This window comes from Coccinella septempunctata, chromosome 1 (assembly GCF_907165205.1).
Source record: "Coccinella septempunctata chromosome 1, icCocSept1.1, whole genome shotgun sequence".
NCBI lineage: Eukaryota > Metazoa > Arthropoda > Insecta > Coleoptera > Coccinellidae > Coccinella > Coccinella septempunctata.
In genome coordinates, this window is record NC_058189.1 from 34,291,579 (window position 1) to 34,307,540 (window position 15,962).

General features: G+C 33.2%; 1 protein-coding gene across 2 annotated transcripts in view; it reads left to right on the forward strand.

The window, feature by feature from the left end:
- Positions 1-15,286, forward strand: part of LOC123310367 (carnitine O-palmitoyltransferase 1, liver isoform) — a 57,336-nt gene extending 42,050 nt beyond the window's left edge. Inside the window, exons 7-12 of one of the 2 annotated variants that reach the window (XM_044893837.1) lie at positions 3,082-3,189; positions 7,375-7,400; positions 7,935-8,000; positions 11,154-11,586; positions 13,778-14,089; positions 14,614-15,286. In XM_044893837.1, the coding sequence (XP_044749772.1) occupies positions 3,082-3,189; positions 7,375-7,400; positions 7,935-8,000; positions 11,154-11,586; positions 13,778-14,089; positions 14,614-14,709 (1,041 nt within the window). In that variant the 3' untranslated portion in view covers positions 14,710-15,286. Of the gene's footprint in view, positions 1-3,081; positions 3,190-7,374; positions 7,401-7,934; positions 8,001-8,451; positions 8,515-11,153; positions 11,587-13,777; positions 14,090-14,613 lie in introns of both variants that reach the window. The other variant, XM_044893844.1, reaches the window with a different exon arrangement.
- The last annotated feature ends 676 nt before the right edge of the window (positions 15,287-15,962 follow it).

Sequence of the window (15,962 nt, forward strand, 5' to 3'; positions counted from 1 at the left end):
CTTCCATGGTAAACACGCCCCTGGATTTTAGTACTTCATTCTGCATATCGTTACCATGGTTTTCTCATCCTTGACGTTCGGCGTATAGAGACATGACAGAATTTACTCTTTAATATTTCCCGCACGCATAAATAGCAGGGGTTTTTCCCGCACTGTTCGGGAAAGTGACTCTTTGCGACTTGAGTTTGGGAAAAGGGTTGAACGCGCTCGCTGACTCATATAAACTGGTAACGGTAACTGAAGAATACATACAGAGTGGTTTTTTTTTGCCGTAACGAAAAAAGTAAGTTATCTGGCCTGTAATTTCAAACTGATACTTAGAAAGTCAATTTATCTGAGAACAGTTAACAAGTGTACCTTCGAAGAACTTTTAATAATAATAATAATAATAACTGTCATTTATTGACCACAGTCAAAGGCCATCGACCAAAGTCCTTCAGCCTTGTACATTTAGATACATCGATGTAGCAAAAAAAAAAAAAAAGGTTAGACTATTATATACTAAATTGGGTTAATTTTTTTTTTATTGATCTACATAGCCATGGACGTGAGACTGTCCATGATTGTTTGGTCTGGAAATTTTCTGAGTGGGTTGCTCGCTGTATCTCTGTGGAACATGCCATATATATCCTCCAGTTCTTTGACCCGGTTGAAAAATCTGCCATTTAAAATTTTCAGTCGTTCTATTATTGGCTGTATTTTGGTCTTTCTGTAGAGTAGTTCATTGGATGGATTGTGTAATTTATTGAGGGGGTGTCTCATTCGTGTTATTGTTCTCAGAGATGTTCTCTCCCCTACCTCTAGATTTTTTAATACCGAATTTGTGGCATTTGCATATAATGTATGCCCGTACTCCAGAATTGGTCTGCAAACTGTTTTGTATATTTTTGTGGCATTTTCAATGCTTAATCCTTCGTTCTTGTAGGTGAGACATTTGAAGTGTTTCGCTCTTGCAATTGTTTTTTTCTTGGAGAGGTTTGATTGAAGCTTCATATTTAGTTTACCGTCGATTTGTATGCCAAGGTACTTTATTGACGGAGACGGAGTTATATTTCTACTGTCTATCTGAACTAGAGGAGAACTTGGTCTGATCTTGTGGTTGAAGATTATGAATTTAGATTTTTCAGGGTTGGGATGTAGCCTCCATTTGTAAAACCAGGTTATCAATCTGTCCATGTAAAGTTGTAATGCCTTTATGCACTTAGCTACGGTTTTTCCATGCGAGATTATAATGGTGTCATCGGCATATTGCAGGAGATACTGATCTTTGCTATTGTTCTCAGGTATGTCATAGCAGAAAATATTAAAGAGCAAAGGGGAAAGGGGTGAACCCTGTGGTGTACCCTGTTCTGGTGAGAATGAGGTGGATGTTGTCTCATTGATTTTTACACAGAGTTTCCTTTCTTCCAGAAAACTTTTCACCATTTTTATTAAATAGTTCGGAGTGTTGAGTTTGTGTAACTTAAAAAGTAGGCCCTTATGCCACACGCTGTCGAAAGCCTTGTTGATGTCCAAACTAACAGCAGCTGTCTGTTTCCGGGTTCTTTGGGCGTTTTGTGTGTTGGATACAAATATAGTAAGAGGATGAATTGTTGACTTTTTTGAGCGGAATCCAAATTGGCTCTTTGGGATAGCGTTCTTAATTTTCTCTTCCAGTCTTCTTTTAATTATTTTTTCAAGAAGTTTTCCCAATACAGGCAGCAGTGTTATGGGTCTATAATTTTGTATTTTATGATGGTCTGTACCGTGTTTGGCAATGGTGATTATGGTGCCCTTTTTCCATATTTCTGGGAATACTCCGGACCTCAAACAGTATTCATACATCTGAATAATTTTGGCATGTATTTCCTTGTCTAATTTCCTTACAATACTCCATGGAACATTGTCTGATCCTGGGGCACTGTTCTTACTTTTGGAAAGGACATCGTAGTATTCCTCTTCCAAAATATTGACATTTTCATTTTGGTGGGTACTGTCAGCATTCCTGAAAAAACCTTCATACCAAGTGTTTACTTTGGTTTCTTGACTGTAGTCATATTTGATATTTCCATCATATTGGAATGCACCTCTGAAGTAGGCAGCAAACTGTTCTACCTTCTCTTTGTCTGACCTATATTCTTTGTTGTTATCTTTGAGCGTAGGGATCTTATGCAATTGTTTGTATTTCGAGAGTTTGTTAACCTCTTGATAAAATGTTTTTCCCTTTGTTTCGTTAATTTTGTTGCATGCGTTTATCCAAGTGTGTTGTCTGTATTGTTGGACCATGATATGAATGCTGAAGAACTTTTATGAGTAGACAACATTTGTAAGTCGAATTCAGATTCATCTTGTTTATTTGTATAATACATGTCATATATGTTTGTACAGTCACTTGCTAAACACACTTTATACGTTTTCGTCGAAGTTACGAAAATATTTAGAAATAGTTCATAGCTTGCATTTCTCTTTGTGAGCGTATGGAATATCCAACTCAATTTGTTGGCCACACATTGGTGTGTGGTATAATACGTTATGAAAACTTAACCTTAAACCTAAAATTTTCTCGACCAAAGCATTCTGTAACCAGTTCAAAGTTTCGATGTAACTTTTTGAGGAGAGCCATCCTGGAAGATTCCGCCAGTGTACCTCTCTTTCGGTTTACACCTTCTCATGAATATCTTTCTCATAGGTGAATTTTACTACACCATAGAAAGAGCCTGGGTTATAAGACTCTCATAAACCGTCTTCAACCAAGATACATGTGAAATTAAAATAAGAAAGTAGTAAGTTGTTTCCGGTATAGCCGGAAGTTGCAAAGGTCTGAAAATATTTTAGGAAGTTCATTGACGAGAACCCCAACAAGCAAATTTTCTGAAAAAAATTATGATTATTTCTCCTTAAACGTCTAATAGGCGATCGTGATGAATTTCAACTCACTTGGATTAGTATCTTTTTGAATATTGAGTATGAGGTTGCACGTAACTCCAAATCCATCCACAACAATTTGTGGACGCATTCGGGCCCTACTCTAAAAATTTCACCACCATCTCCTGTACTTTTATTATATACCTCGAAAGAAATTGTCAAATTTTTCTTTTTCAGAATGATCCAACAAAACTGGACAATTTCGCAAAACTCTTACTACACGGTAAAGGATATGACAGATGGTTCGATAAATCATTCACATTGTGCTTTGGGACAAATGGCAAGGTAAGAATTGATTTTTTCGATTTTTTATTCATTCAAGGAATATATATCCACATATCAGTTTTACAGGGTATTTCACCATTAAGGGGTTACATGGGTTTCATCGGGTAAAAAAGGGTCTATTTTCAATTTTTTTTTCTACGTAAAAAATCATTTATTTGATTCAAACTTTTTTCTGTCTTATAGATACATATTTGAAGAATAATTCCTGAAATTTTCAAAATAAAAAAATTAAAACTCCTCCATTGTGAGGTCATTTCCGATGACCCCTCGGAAAAAAGGTGCGTCCGCGTTGTCAGCATAACTCCTGACAAAATCATCTAAAATTAAAAAACGAAAATAAGTGGTTTAGTTAAGACCATAAACTCGTTCTTGAACGAAGGAAAGAAAAAAAAGTAAAAATTGGAATTTTGGCAGACATTTTTCCAAAGAAATGAAAATTTCGGTCAAATTCGCTTGACATTTTGTTTTTTTTTTTAAATAGTTGTAATTGAAAAAAAAATAAATCCTTCGTCCAAGCACGAGTAAATTGTATCTCGAATATCTGTGTAAATTTCATCAAGATCGGTTGTGTAGTTTTCGAGAACATTTGACAACCGACTTTGAAAACACGGTTCCGAGAAAAACGCGTTCAAAGTTTTGAGCAAGAATAAAAGGGACTTGGAGCGCACACCTTCCAAAGGCTGTATCTCCAAAACTATTATTCGGATCGACTTGAAAATTTAAGACAATATTCTTGAGATGTTGTAGAAAGTAATGAGCCAAAAAAAAAATTGATTTTTTGAACCCACGAAACCCATGTAACCCCTTAACTGAACATGTTTCAATAAAAAATACCATTAATATTTTTTATTATTTTCTTATTCGTCATTAGGATGAAAAGTAGTGTGACTACAATTTCCATAAGATGGAAAGAAATGCCAGCTGAAATACCAACAAACATACAAATAGACAAAAACAATTTTTTTACAATGAAAAAACAAGTACATAGTTTACTTAGTTACATTTTTTGCTGCCAATATGGGTATATTCCTATAAAAAATTAATTCTTACCGGCAAACTATGAAACATCATCCATTATATACATTTCTAGAAGTCAAAACAGATAAAAAAATACTATGATTTCAAGTGATTAAAACTTGAGATACAATATTTCAACATTTCTTAATAAACTTTTTAGTTTATTAAGAACAAAACAAAATCAATTAAAAATGAAATCGACGATTTGCTCCTGCGTAAATTCTTGCACTAATTTGTCAGGAGCAAATTAACTAGAAAAAATTGTTGCCTGACAATGAACTGAAAATAAATAACGTTGAAATTATAATTTTAAGTGGTAACGTTTCGGAGTCTATATCAGACTCCTTCATCAGACGAAAAATCTATTTTCGAAAATCTTCTGTGGCTTTTGTTTGACATTAATTGTCAATACATAGAAACAGAGACTGCATAGAAACGTTGATTCATTTAATTTTGAAATTACCGGACGACAGTTCCTTCTTCAGTAGATTGATCCAAATATGATCTATTCCTACCGAACAATTTGCCAAATTATTATCTTGATCTAATAGAATACACGTAGACTCTTTATTTATATATTATATTTATATAATCTTTCGTTTATAATGGTCTGGATCCGTCATTAAAATTTTAGTGTTGTTTCAATCCATCATGTGGTCTCCCATATTAGAACAAATATGATCTGCGATCTGCAATCGATTAATTTCTCTATTTTTAATATTATTTTTATGTTCGCGTTTTCTTATTTCTAGAGGTCTGGAGGTTTCACCTGTATAAGTTTTACCACAAATACAGGGTATGTTGTAAATACAATTTTTTGATTTTTGTTTTTCGTTCAAAGGTCTAGTTTTTGTTAATATAGATCTTAAATCATTTTGCGTTTTAAAAACAGTTCGTATGTTGAATTTCGAACCGATTCTTCTTATTTTTTCTGATAGGCCATAAACATAAGGAATAAGTCAGCGGAAAGAATCAGAACAAATAAAAGACACAAGAGGAAGCCAACAAGGTTGTTAAGTTTTAATCACTTGGAATCATAGTATTTTTTATCTGTTTTGACTTCTAGAAATGTATATAATTGATGGTGTTTCATAGTTTGATGGTAAGAATTAATTTTTTATAGAAATATACCCATGTTGGCACCAAAAAATGTAACTAAGTTAACTACTTATTTTTTCGTTGTAAAAAAATGTTTTTGTCTATTTGCATGTTTGTTGGTATTTCAGCTTGCCTGATGATGTAGCCGAGATCGATCGCCAATAGATTATAATGATTATAGTTTAGTGTGTTTTCCTTCCTTGTAAACGATGATCACACTAATGAAGGAGTTCACAACTAAAGCTAAAAATATATCTGATTGAAAAAATTGTTGCTTCGTGCGATTTGAGGTAAAAACAGTGTAGAAAATTGGGACACTTTTGAAAGTGCTCGTGTTGACAAAGTTCTATTATTGCTCCCCTACTTCACCTCATCTTTGCGTCGGGTAAGATTGTTGGAGGGTTCGAACAAGAAGAATTTAATGTAATAATTCTTATATAAAAGTAACAAGTGCAGTGGCTCATTAAAAGAGAACGCTTGCATAGAAAAATTTATATTCATTTAGCAATGTCTAATATACAATAATCAATTTGAAATAACAAAAATATTTAAAGATAAGCAACTGCTGTATATTGGTAACTGAAGTAGGAAATGTTTTACAATTTCAGTGTTGAAAAAAAACTATTATAAATTGAATCAGAATTATAGCCTCCACTGACAATAGAATTTCAAAAGAATAACAGACTTATCAGGATATAATGTACACAATATATGACAGTAAACAACACCTAGAAAAATATTTTTACAGACCTACTATTTTGTTGACTCTACATCAATTCTGTTAATATCCGCGGGTTTTCTGTTGAAAACAAATAATATTTCACTTTTGTTATGAATCTGAGCGTTTTGTGCTGCAATATGATAAAGCTTCATGAATTTTGACTTCTAATCATTAGAAATCAAGGATAAAATACAAAATACTAAGTAATGTTAATCTGAGTTTGAACTTGTTTGAAACCAATACCACCATATTATTAGGTTGAGGTCGAAAATATTCAAATGACTGTGAAGACAAATAATTTAATTCCTATCAGTTCATAAAACCATGTCTCAGAATGACGCACATTCTGCATCCTGTGTCTGTGTATTTGCAGACTGTTCTCTTGATGCTATCTTCTACTTTGTTTTCCAGTGATTTTTTCCGTTTCAATTCAGGTCATTCTCGGTCAATTTTTCTCTTCTTGTTTTTCCTCCAGGTTTTCTCTCAACATTGTTCTCGGTCAGAATGACACACATCTAATCAGGCATTTTTATTCTTAATATTCCTGCACATGCGCAGAAGTCGATTGCTGCCACGGAAGGCTTTAGTTTTCTCTACCCCATTATCGATATAGATTATATAGAATATGATAGATATATGATTCCAATTTCCAATGCTCCTCAAAATATTAGCCTACGAGTTTCAAAGGATCATGACCATGAGTCACCACTCTTCATTTCAAATCCAACGTTGCCTAGAGTTCCTAAATCTTTTGACAATTGAATTTTAGATCAGGCAATAAACATATTTCGTTCGATAAACGAACGTACGATTGACCCGCTACACAAGTTGCAATTAAAGCTATCGAGCTCAATGTCAGCAGGATCATACGGTTCCACGATGCTAGCAGGCCTATTGATTTTGATGAAAATGCAAAAGTCGGTTTTTCGGTTATTTAATTTTTTCAAAAAATAAGCTTTTTTAATTTACCGGAATTCCGGGTCCCTTTTAAAAAATTTTTTGTTCGTCGTAGTTTTGATGTTGTTGTCACTCTTCGGCACTACTTCAGGGTGGATATATTCATACGTACAGCCGACGTACAGCTCCTTCGGGTCATATTGGATCGGATTGAAAACCTGTCGATGAACAATCGATATTTCCCTGAAGATCTAGTGTGGGCGAAATGGGTGGTATAATATCTAAAAAGCCACTAATTTCGAATATTTATACAATCAATTGTTTGTTTCACAATAATTCATTGTTTGATTCAATAACGAAATTCGAATGTATTGTGTTTATTCTCAATGTATTTTCAAACTTTCATCGCTTTACCATAGATCACACATTATTAATAGTTTCAATTGTTTTAGGTTGGATTCAATGCAGAACATTCTTGGTAAGAAAAAAATTCATGTTTCAAAAGTATCTAACTTACTTTGATCTGTATATCTGGAAGATATTCTAGTTATTTCAGCATGATTATAATGAAATAATAATCCCTTTTGTTAATAAATATAATACAGGATATGAAGCCCTTGAGAAGTATTTTTATGGATTTCTAAAGGTCATTCCTCAGTTTCATAATTCTGGCTCAAAATCAAAATGTAGATATCGAAAATATTTTTCATTAGATTGATTACATTTTTGGAAGGAAAAGAATTACCACATGAAGAATCTGATTATGAATACCTATAAGAATATTTAGTTGTGAAAAATATTCAAAATTTTGTTTTGATCTTTATACATGGTGTTTCATTGGAAAACAAGAGGCGAATAGAGGATACCGAGAGGGTTCTAAATATTAAATTCTTCATTAGCCATGGAATAAAATTGGGTTTCAATACTGAACTTAACATTTCAGATTTTTTCCGCAGGGCATAATCTTTACTTCAGCACATTTAAATTGTTTTCATAACGTTTTATTTTATAGGGCCGATGCAGCTGTAATGTCTCATGTATGGGAATGGATCGTTGGACTACAAAAATTCGACCATCGGTAATAAGTTGGAAACGACTGATAATTCAGATCAATAATATCTTTGTCTCCATTTTTGTAGGTGGCGTTGGTTTATTTATTGTATGCAACATGTTGCTTGATATATTCAATGAAATCTACATTATGGATATATTGAAATATTGTCATAACTTTCTGCAGTCTAATCTGACAAGAGTTCCTTAGATTGCTTTCCAAATATTGAGATAGCAAAATTTCATGCTTTATACATGACGCATTTAATCAGCTGCAATAAGACTGTAGGAAGCCGCAATATAACCTTGTTTAATGTCAAATGCTCCTTGTGCAGTTAATAGGACTAATGATATATGGTCAAAGTTTTAATTGAATATCAAGTAATATGTTTTATGTATTTATTTTTCAGCTTCTTTTTGGTACACCTTAAATATTGTACATATACTTTTGTTCATTTTTTTTTCTTTTTCATTATCAGGGCAGACGCACCGGTTATGGGCCATTTATGGGAACATGTTATACTGGATGCGATAGGGCAACGGTAATTTGGTTCATTAACTCTACTAACACTCATTTTCTTCCCTAAATTGATAACTTCCTAATTCATACAATGTATATTTTGAATTTCAAATCTTTCATAGCTGCCCTTTCAATTCAATATTTTTATTGCCCATTTACGGTATGCTCTAGCTCTAGCTTGTTGATACATATTCTAAAAATTTTGAGATTCGAGATGAATAAATTCATTGACGATAATTTCTTGCACCTTCATTGTTATGTGAATTTTATTTACAAAAAATTCGGATTTTTTTTATTATCACATCAATATCATATCAAGTTTGTAGTCAAAACATTGGACTTCTTCAACGAATATGCATTATAGTCGGAAATCCAATGCCAAAAAATATCTCTGAATGCACTAAGGATAGTTTTTTATGATATATTATTATAGTAGTTGCAAACACACTGCGGTTTTCCGTTTGGCTCGACTGACCAAAGTATGTTTGTAACTACTCTAATATATCGTAAGAAAAACCCTTATAACTTATAATCAGCTTCATAATCGATTTCATGCCAGTCAAACTAACTCTTTAAATGAAACATTATTCCGAATTACATTTACAATTTTAAAACTAGTTACTGTAAATTATGCTCGAACTTTCATATAGAACTTTTGGATCTTTACAAAATTGTAATTGATCATTTTCTATGTCTTATAGTTTGTTTAGCGTTGGTTATACAAGACTGCAAGAAATGAATCTATTCAAGAATTGTTCACGAGAAATTTTTTTCTCTCTTTTCTTTATTTTTATGATTTCATACGAAAACATTCTCGAATAAATTCACGCTTAAGTGAACTATAGTAAAATCTGAATTCAAGTTCGGGAGTTATGGAAGGAAAAAAATATATGAAACGATCGTTTTTGCTCATTCTTATAAAGAAATAAGTTTCATATTGTCCTGCTTCAGTTGAGCTACAGATTAAATTTAATATGTAATTAATTCTTTTTCATTGCCTTCATGCAATTGCTTTTGTATATAGCTGCTTGAACTAATTGCTCCACCTGAAAATTTATGTTGTATTCATAATTGAAGCCGGATTATTTATAGAGTATTTTTATACTATTATTGAATTGATGTGGCCGATACTTAACGAAAATCCATGATTGAACTCAAAACAGATTATACTATTTTCACAAAATGGGTTTTTAAACCACGACACTTGTTTCGCTATCACAAGAGCATCTATAGGTGGGTGATGGTAGGGAGTTTACCGACACCCACCTGAAGATGCTATTGTGATAGCGAAACACGCGTGGTGGTTCAAAAACTCATTTTCTGAAAATCCTATAATCTGTTTCCAATTTATTTTTATACTATTTATTACATGTTGACATTGACGTAAAGTTTTTGTGAACTACAAGCAAATGAAACAAAAAAGAACAATACTTTCGAATGCTCTGAGTGAAATCTTTCAGATTTGATTGAAAACTATACATTTCAACAATAATGGAAGATTCAAACGTCCGAATTTTCTTTGTTGCCTATTTTCTATAAATTTCTTTGTGCAGCTTCGCCAAATTCTATGATATCTGCTGGCAACTGCCGAACAAGAAAATATACATTGTGGAAACCACTTATGGATCAAAATTCCTCATGTTGCCGAAGAAAATTATAAAAAACACCGAGACATGTCAGCTTTCAAATTCAATGGTACACATCTTGATTATAAATTTGAATATACAACGATTTATATAGCATAATAATAGCAGCGAATTACAAATCATATTTAAATATACATATAAATATAGAGGGTGTCCAAAAACTAGTGAATCACACGTCACATCACGATAGAGTAGATCGAATACTATCGAATGACACAAACATTAGTTGAGCGAAAATGTACCGTTTCCAAAAAATCTTAACTTGAAATTGCCGATTTTCGGTCTATTTTTCTAATCACAGGGCCAATTTGTGATTAAGGATAGCGTTTTTCGCCCACATTATCACCCCTATAGATAGGGTTTATTCTGAGTAATAAAAAGTATATAGAAAAAACAATTGTTTTAATTTACATTTACTTGGGTTTTCGATTAACTACTTGGAATAATTTTAATTAGGTGTGATAAAACAATAATCTAGGATTGATATGATTTAAAATCGATATCCTTTGTCACAAACTGGCCCTGTGATTGAAAAAAATAGTTCGAAAATCGGCAACTTTAGGTATTTTCATAAAATTCTGATTATTTTGGAAACGGTACATTTTCGCTGAACTAATATTGGTGTCATTCAATAGTATTTGGTCTACTCTATCGTGGTGTGACGTTTGATTCACTAGTTTTGGGACACCCTATATATAAATTAATGCTTTAAAAGCGCACCAAAGTTGACGTGTCCCAGAGTGTCTAATGATTTCCTAACATAAGAACACAAAGAATTTTATTTCTTAAGTGGTTTACACACTGTATGAAGTACTGAAATGCTAATTCAATAGTTATAAAAAGGCAAAAAAAAAACAAAAAAGTTGTCACTATTAGTTTATTTCAAATTGAACGTTCAGTTGCCTAGAGTTCCTAAATCTTATCGAATCTAGCAATCTATTCATCCCCCATCAGAACATTTCATTAAACCATGAATAGGACATGTCTAACATTAGAAATTTATTAAATTCCATAGATATGACGAGAATGGTAATGCAGCCGGCCTTCCAGAATTGACACCCCCAGTTCCGGTCCGACTCAACTGGGAAATCAAACACGAATGCAGAGCGGCTATCGAAAAAGCAATGACTGTAGCAGAAGCCTTGATTCGAGACATTGATTTGACTATTTTCATGCACAACAATTTCGGAAAAGGTTTCATGAAAAAGGCCAAGCTCAGTCCTGACGCTTTCATCCAAATGGCCCTACAGCTAGCGTACTACCGCGAAGCCGGTAAATTTTGTCTCACTTACGAAGCCAGCATGACGAGGTTATTCAGAGAAGGAAGAACCGAAACTGTCAGACCCTGTACAATTGAATCGTCAGATTGGGTGAAGGCCATGGAAAATAAGGAGAGTACGGATGAAGAAAGGCTCAAACTGCTCACGAAAGCTTGTGAGAGGCACCAGGTGAGTTATCAATTATCAATATAACTTATTCAGGTAAAAGGTCAGTGGTGAACTATCAAGGTAAGAGTCCACAGTTCCGCATCGTACGCAACGCACGGATCGCATTAAAATAATCAAGCGATGCATTCGGGCAGTACGATACGTATCAGTGGACGCACTTATATGAGCTTTTATACAAAGCATTCTAAAATACTTTCGATGCGATCCGTGCGTTGCGTAGGATGCGGAACTGTGGACGCTTACCGTCAGAGTCGCTTAGGTCAGGCATTTGTATTATGATGATTTATTTACTGAAACATATCCTCTTTTAAGTGTTCGAAATCTTTGCCTTTGGGGTTTTATTGAGAATGAATTCGTCAGAACATTATTACCCAGTTCCTTAATATTGTCGGACTGTTCACAGTGTTCACACACATCCTACAAATCAACTCATTGTGCTCTGCTTTACTTTCCAGAAAAGGCATCAGGGGCTTCGTCTGGCATTTTGTAAACTAGTAACATGTTGAATTGTAGTCCTGATGAATAATTATAGATAATTCGAAACGTCGGCAAGATCTACTGAAAAATGAAGTAGTCTACATACCCAAGAGTTTTAATTCAATATACAGGGTGAATCTTTGACTCCTACAAATATTTTTATAGCAGATTCTTGAAGTCGAAAGAAAAATTTTTTTCCTATTCGGTCCAGATAAAAAGATATAGCCATTTTGAGTTTTCATAATGGGCTATGCCACCCCTGGAAAAACAGAACCTTCAGAATAACTAGCTGAATCTGTGACACTACACATCTGTGGATCTTTTAAACAGATTTATATTTATCCAAAATACCCAATATTTCAAATTCCACAGAAATTTTTCATTTTTGGACATCAAATTACTCGAAAACGTGCATTAAGACCGTTTGCTCGAAAATTCATGCGCCGTGTGAATTATTTACCGTTGCATACGCACTTTCGGTAGGATTCATTGTTCTGTTGCATACAAAATAATCTCTGCCGTTTTCTTAGCAAAATTTGGTAGAGAATTCTCGGTTGTTACAAACGGGCTTTATACGACAAAATATGAAACATACTTTGATTTTACAAAACGTTCAAATATTCATTAGATCCAACTTAGTTTTTAGAATTGGATTTTTTTAATTTTTGGTATTTTTATATTACGTAATGGTCATAATGAGAAAACTGGAAGACGTGAGTGATATCTTGTGTTCGAAAAAGATTCATCGAATAAATGAAAAACTATTTTTTTCCGAATGAACTCGGTTTAAAAGATACAGGCAAAAACCATAAAAAAAATTTTAGTTATATCTCACAAACAGTTTCATTGAATGAAATGAATATCGGAATATAGTTTTTCATTTATTTGATTAATCTTTTTCGAACACAAGATATCTGAAGGGAATTTTGTTTCTCCAGGGCTAGCATAGCTCATTATGAAAACTTAAAATGGCTGTATCTTTTCATCAGGTCCGAACCGGAAAAAATTGTATAGGAAAAAAGTGTTACTTTGATCTCAAAAATCTACTCTTAAAATATTTGTACGAGTCGAAGACATCCTGTTTAACCCTTTCAGTCACTATGAAACCACCTCTAAAAATATATATTCCATGCGTCCCTATGGTTACATCTCAAAAGAGCTGCAACAGTGGTAAGTCAAAGGCTTCCTCTCGGATTGGGTTGCAATAGTTCTGCAAAATGGCGCTGTACAGCGTGTAAAGTTGGTCTTTGCTTAGGTGACAAAAAAACTGTTTTCTTGCCATCCACAAGAAATAATAATATAACTTGTATTATTAGTTGAGTCCTGGTCGTTACATGTAGAAACCACCATTTAAAAAAATTGCAAATAGATATTCAATGAAATATATTTCAGTTCATGATTCTCGACCTCAAAATATGAGTTTATTTTGAATGAAATTTTTTAATTTGGGCCTGAAAGGGATAAGGAGGACAACGGAGTGAGTTTAGTATTTATGTACTACCTTATTTCATAATGTCTTAATGTACATAATTTGAAACGAAACATTTATTTCATTTCTAAATGAACCATTAAAAGGATATTTTTCAATTTTGGCTCCCGCTTAGTTTCGCCACTGGTATAGGAAACTGTTCGTCTGTACCTGATAAAAGGTTATAATGGATTATGTTTTGAAATTGAAATATTGGCGAGTGATTCGATAATGCTTGATTTTCAGCTTGGGTATCAAGAAGCCATGTGTGGAAAAGGTATCGACAGGCACCTCTTTTGTTTATATGTATTATCAAAATATTTGGAAGTTGATTCTCCCTTCCTTAAAGAGGTTCTCAGTGAACCCTGGAAACTTTCAACTTCTCAAACTCCCCATGGTCAAACTGGTAGGATAGACTTGAACAAGAATCCCGAATGTATGTCAGCTGGAGGAGGTTTTGGTCCCGTGGCTGATGATGGATATGGTGTTTCCTATATCATAGCAGGAGAGGATAGGATCTTCTTCCATATATCCAATAAAAAAAGTAGTAAATACACAGTGAGTATCAAATGACACCGCAAGTATCAAGTCATAAGAACTAAATATCTTAGTGAAAAAGAATACAAATACTTCCTATTATGATGATTACGTGTTATTAGTCAGTATGAATGGGATTACTTACGGATATTGGTAGACCAAGTCATAGACATCTTAATTCATATAGGTAATTAAAACTGAAATAAACAATTATGCGAAAATGTTAGACGTAAATGATGATCATTATTGAAAATCGAAGTTATATAGAAAAGTTTTGTTATTTATTTTTCATACTACCTCTCAGTGACCATTGGCTTTGTTAAATTAAATAAAAAACAAAACATAACTGATAATCAATCCTTAATCATGAATGCGTGTATAATACTTGACTTATACTACGAATGGAATTCAATAACTCAGAAACTGGGTTAGGTCCTTGTTAAAATACAATATTTTTCTTTATTGACTGATAAATTTAATTTCAATTGTGTCAGGTCGACATATCTGCCTAAGGGGTCATTCCTCATTTGTAAACTTTGTTTCAGGATTGCCATGGATTCGCTAGAAGAATTAATAAGGCGCTAGATGATATGAGAACATTGTGTTTGACGAGGATGTTGTCTAACGGAAAGAAGAATTAATTTTATAAACTAGGTTAGATTTCGAAGGAGCTGATAATCATTTTTGGTATATGGTAATTTTACTGGAATTATTAAGAAAATATTTTCATTACTTCATTTCAGTCTTTATATTTGTGGTATGTTATAAAACAAGAATATTTTTCGGGAACAATTAAGAATGGGGTATCATTATTTTTCCAGTTGTACTGGAATAAAATCTGTACATATGTTCTTAGAAGAATATTTTTGTAAATATGTAGTAGAACAATTTCTAATTGTTCAACACCAATTATGGTACATATATTCTTTCATGTAAATGTAAATTCTTCCTCATCATAGAAAACAGTTATGAATATTCCTGACTGTTCTCTTTACTGGTCTGACTGAAATGCATGAGCAATTCTGATCTTTCTCTTTATTGTTCATTGTTCCCATTGAACATGCAATACTAATATTTTTTTAATACTAAAAATTGGCCTACTATGCAAAATCAATGCAATAAATATAATAAGAAATATTGTTTTCTCATCTCAATTAGTTGTTTAGTAATATTGTTTATTCGATTTTGATGAAAACATTAAAAACTCGATAACTAAAAGTTCTTTTCTTATGCAATCCTCATACCATTCATCGAGTGTTCGAAATAATTCGTTGTCAAGTGGTTTATGGAATTTTGATGGTCTATATTCTGTTTTTCATTAACAGTGATTTCCAAGCGTGACGTGGCAACGATAATCACGCCTTCAAGAGTAAGGCAGGTGAATAATAAACTAAATTAATTCAGACACAATAACACTCGCCGATAATCTAATCAACAAATGTTGCGATCTAATTCGAACTAACAAACTACCATCACTCAAAGTATCAACAGAAATATCATCTCGTCGTGAAAGAATAGATGCTGACCATGGCTTTGGTCTCATTTGACCTAGTCAGAGCCATAAAGTAAATCAAGACTTCTGTGGTCAGAGCCAGAGCAACATAACCCCTCCGTCGACGAGACTATAGATTACCCATAGACCTATAAAACACATGGACGCGCCCTTTCAGTGAGTTTCAATATCCACGAGTGCGGCCAACATGAGATGGAGCTAGTATGGGCAAGATGGTATTAATTTCCGAGCTATATTTGTATATTGGCGCCCGTTAGAGATAAAAACAAGTACCTATAATCGAATATAAAAAATTGAACGAATATTAGTATCATTTAGATTGGGTTTAATGATCCAATTAGAACTAAAGAGCACAATTTTTGCTTTCGGCAACTATTCCTT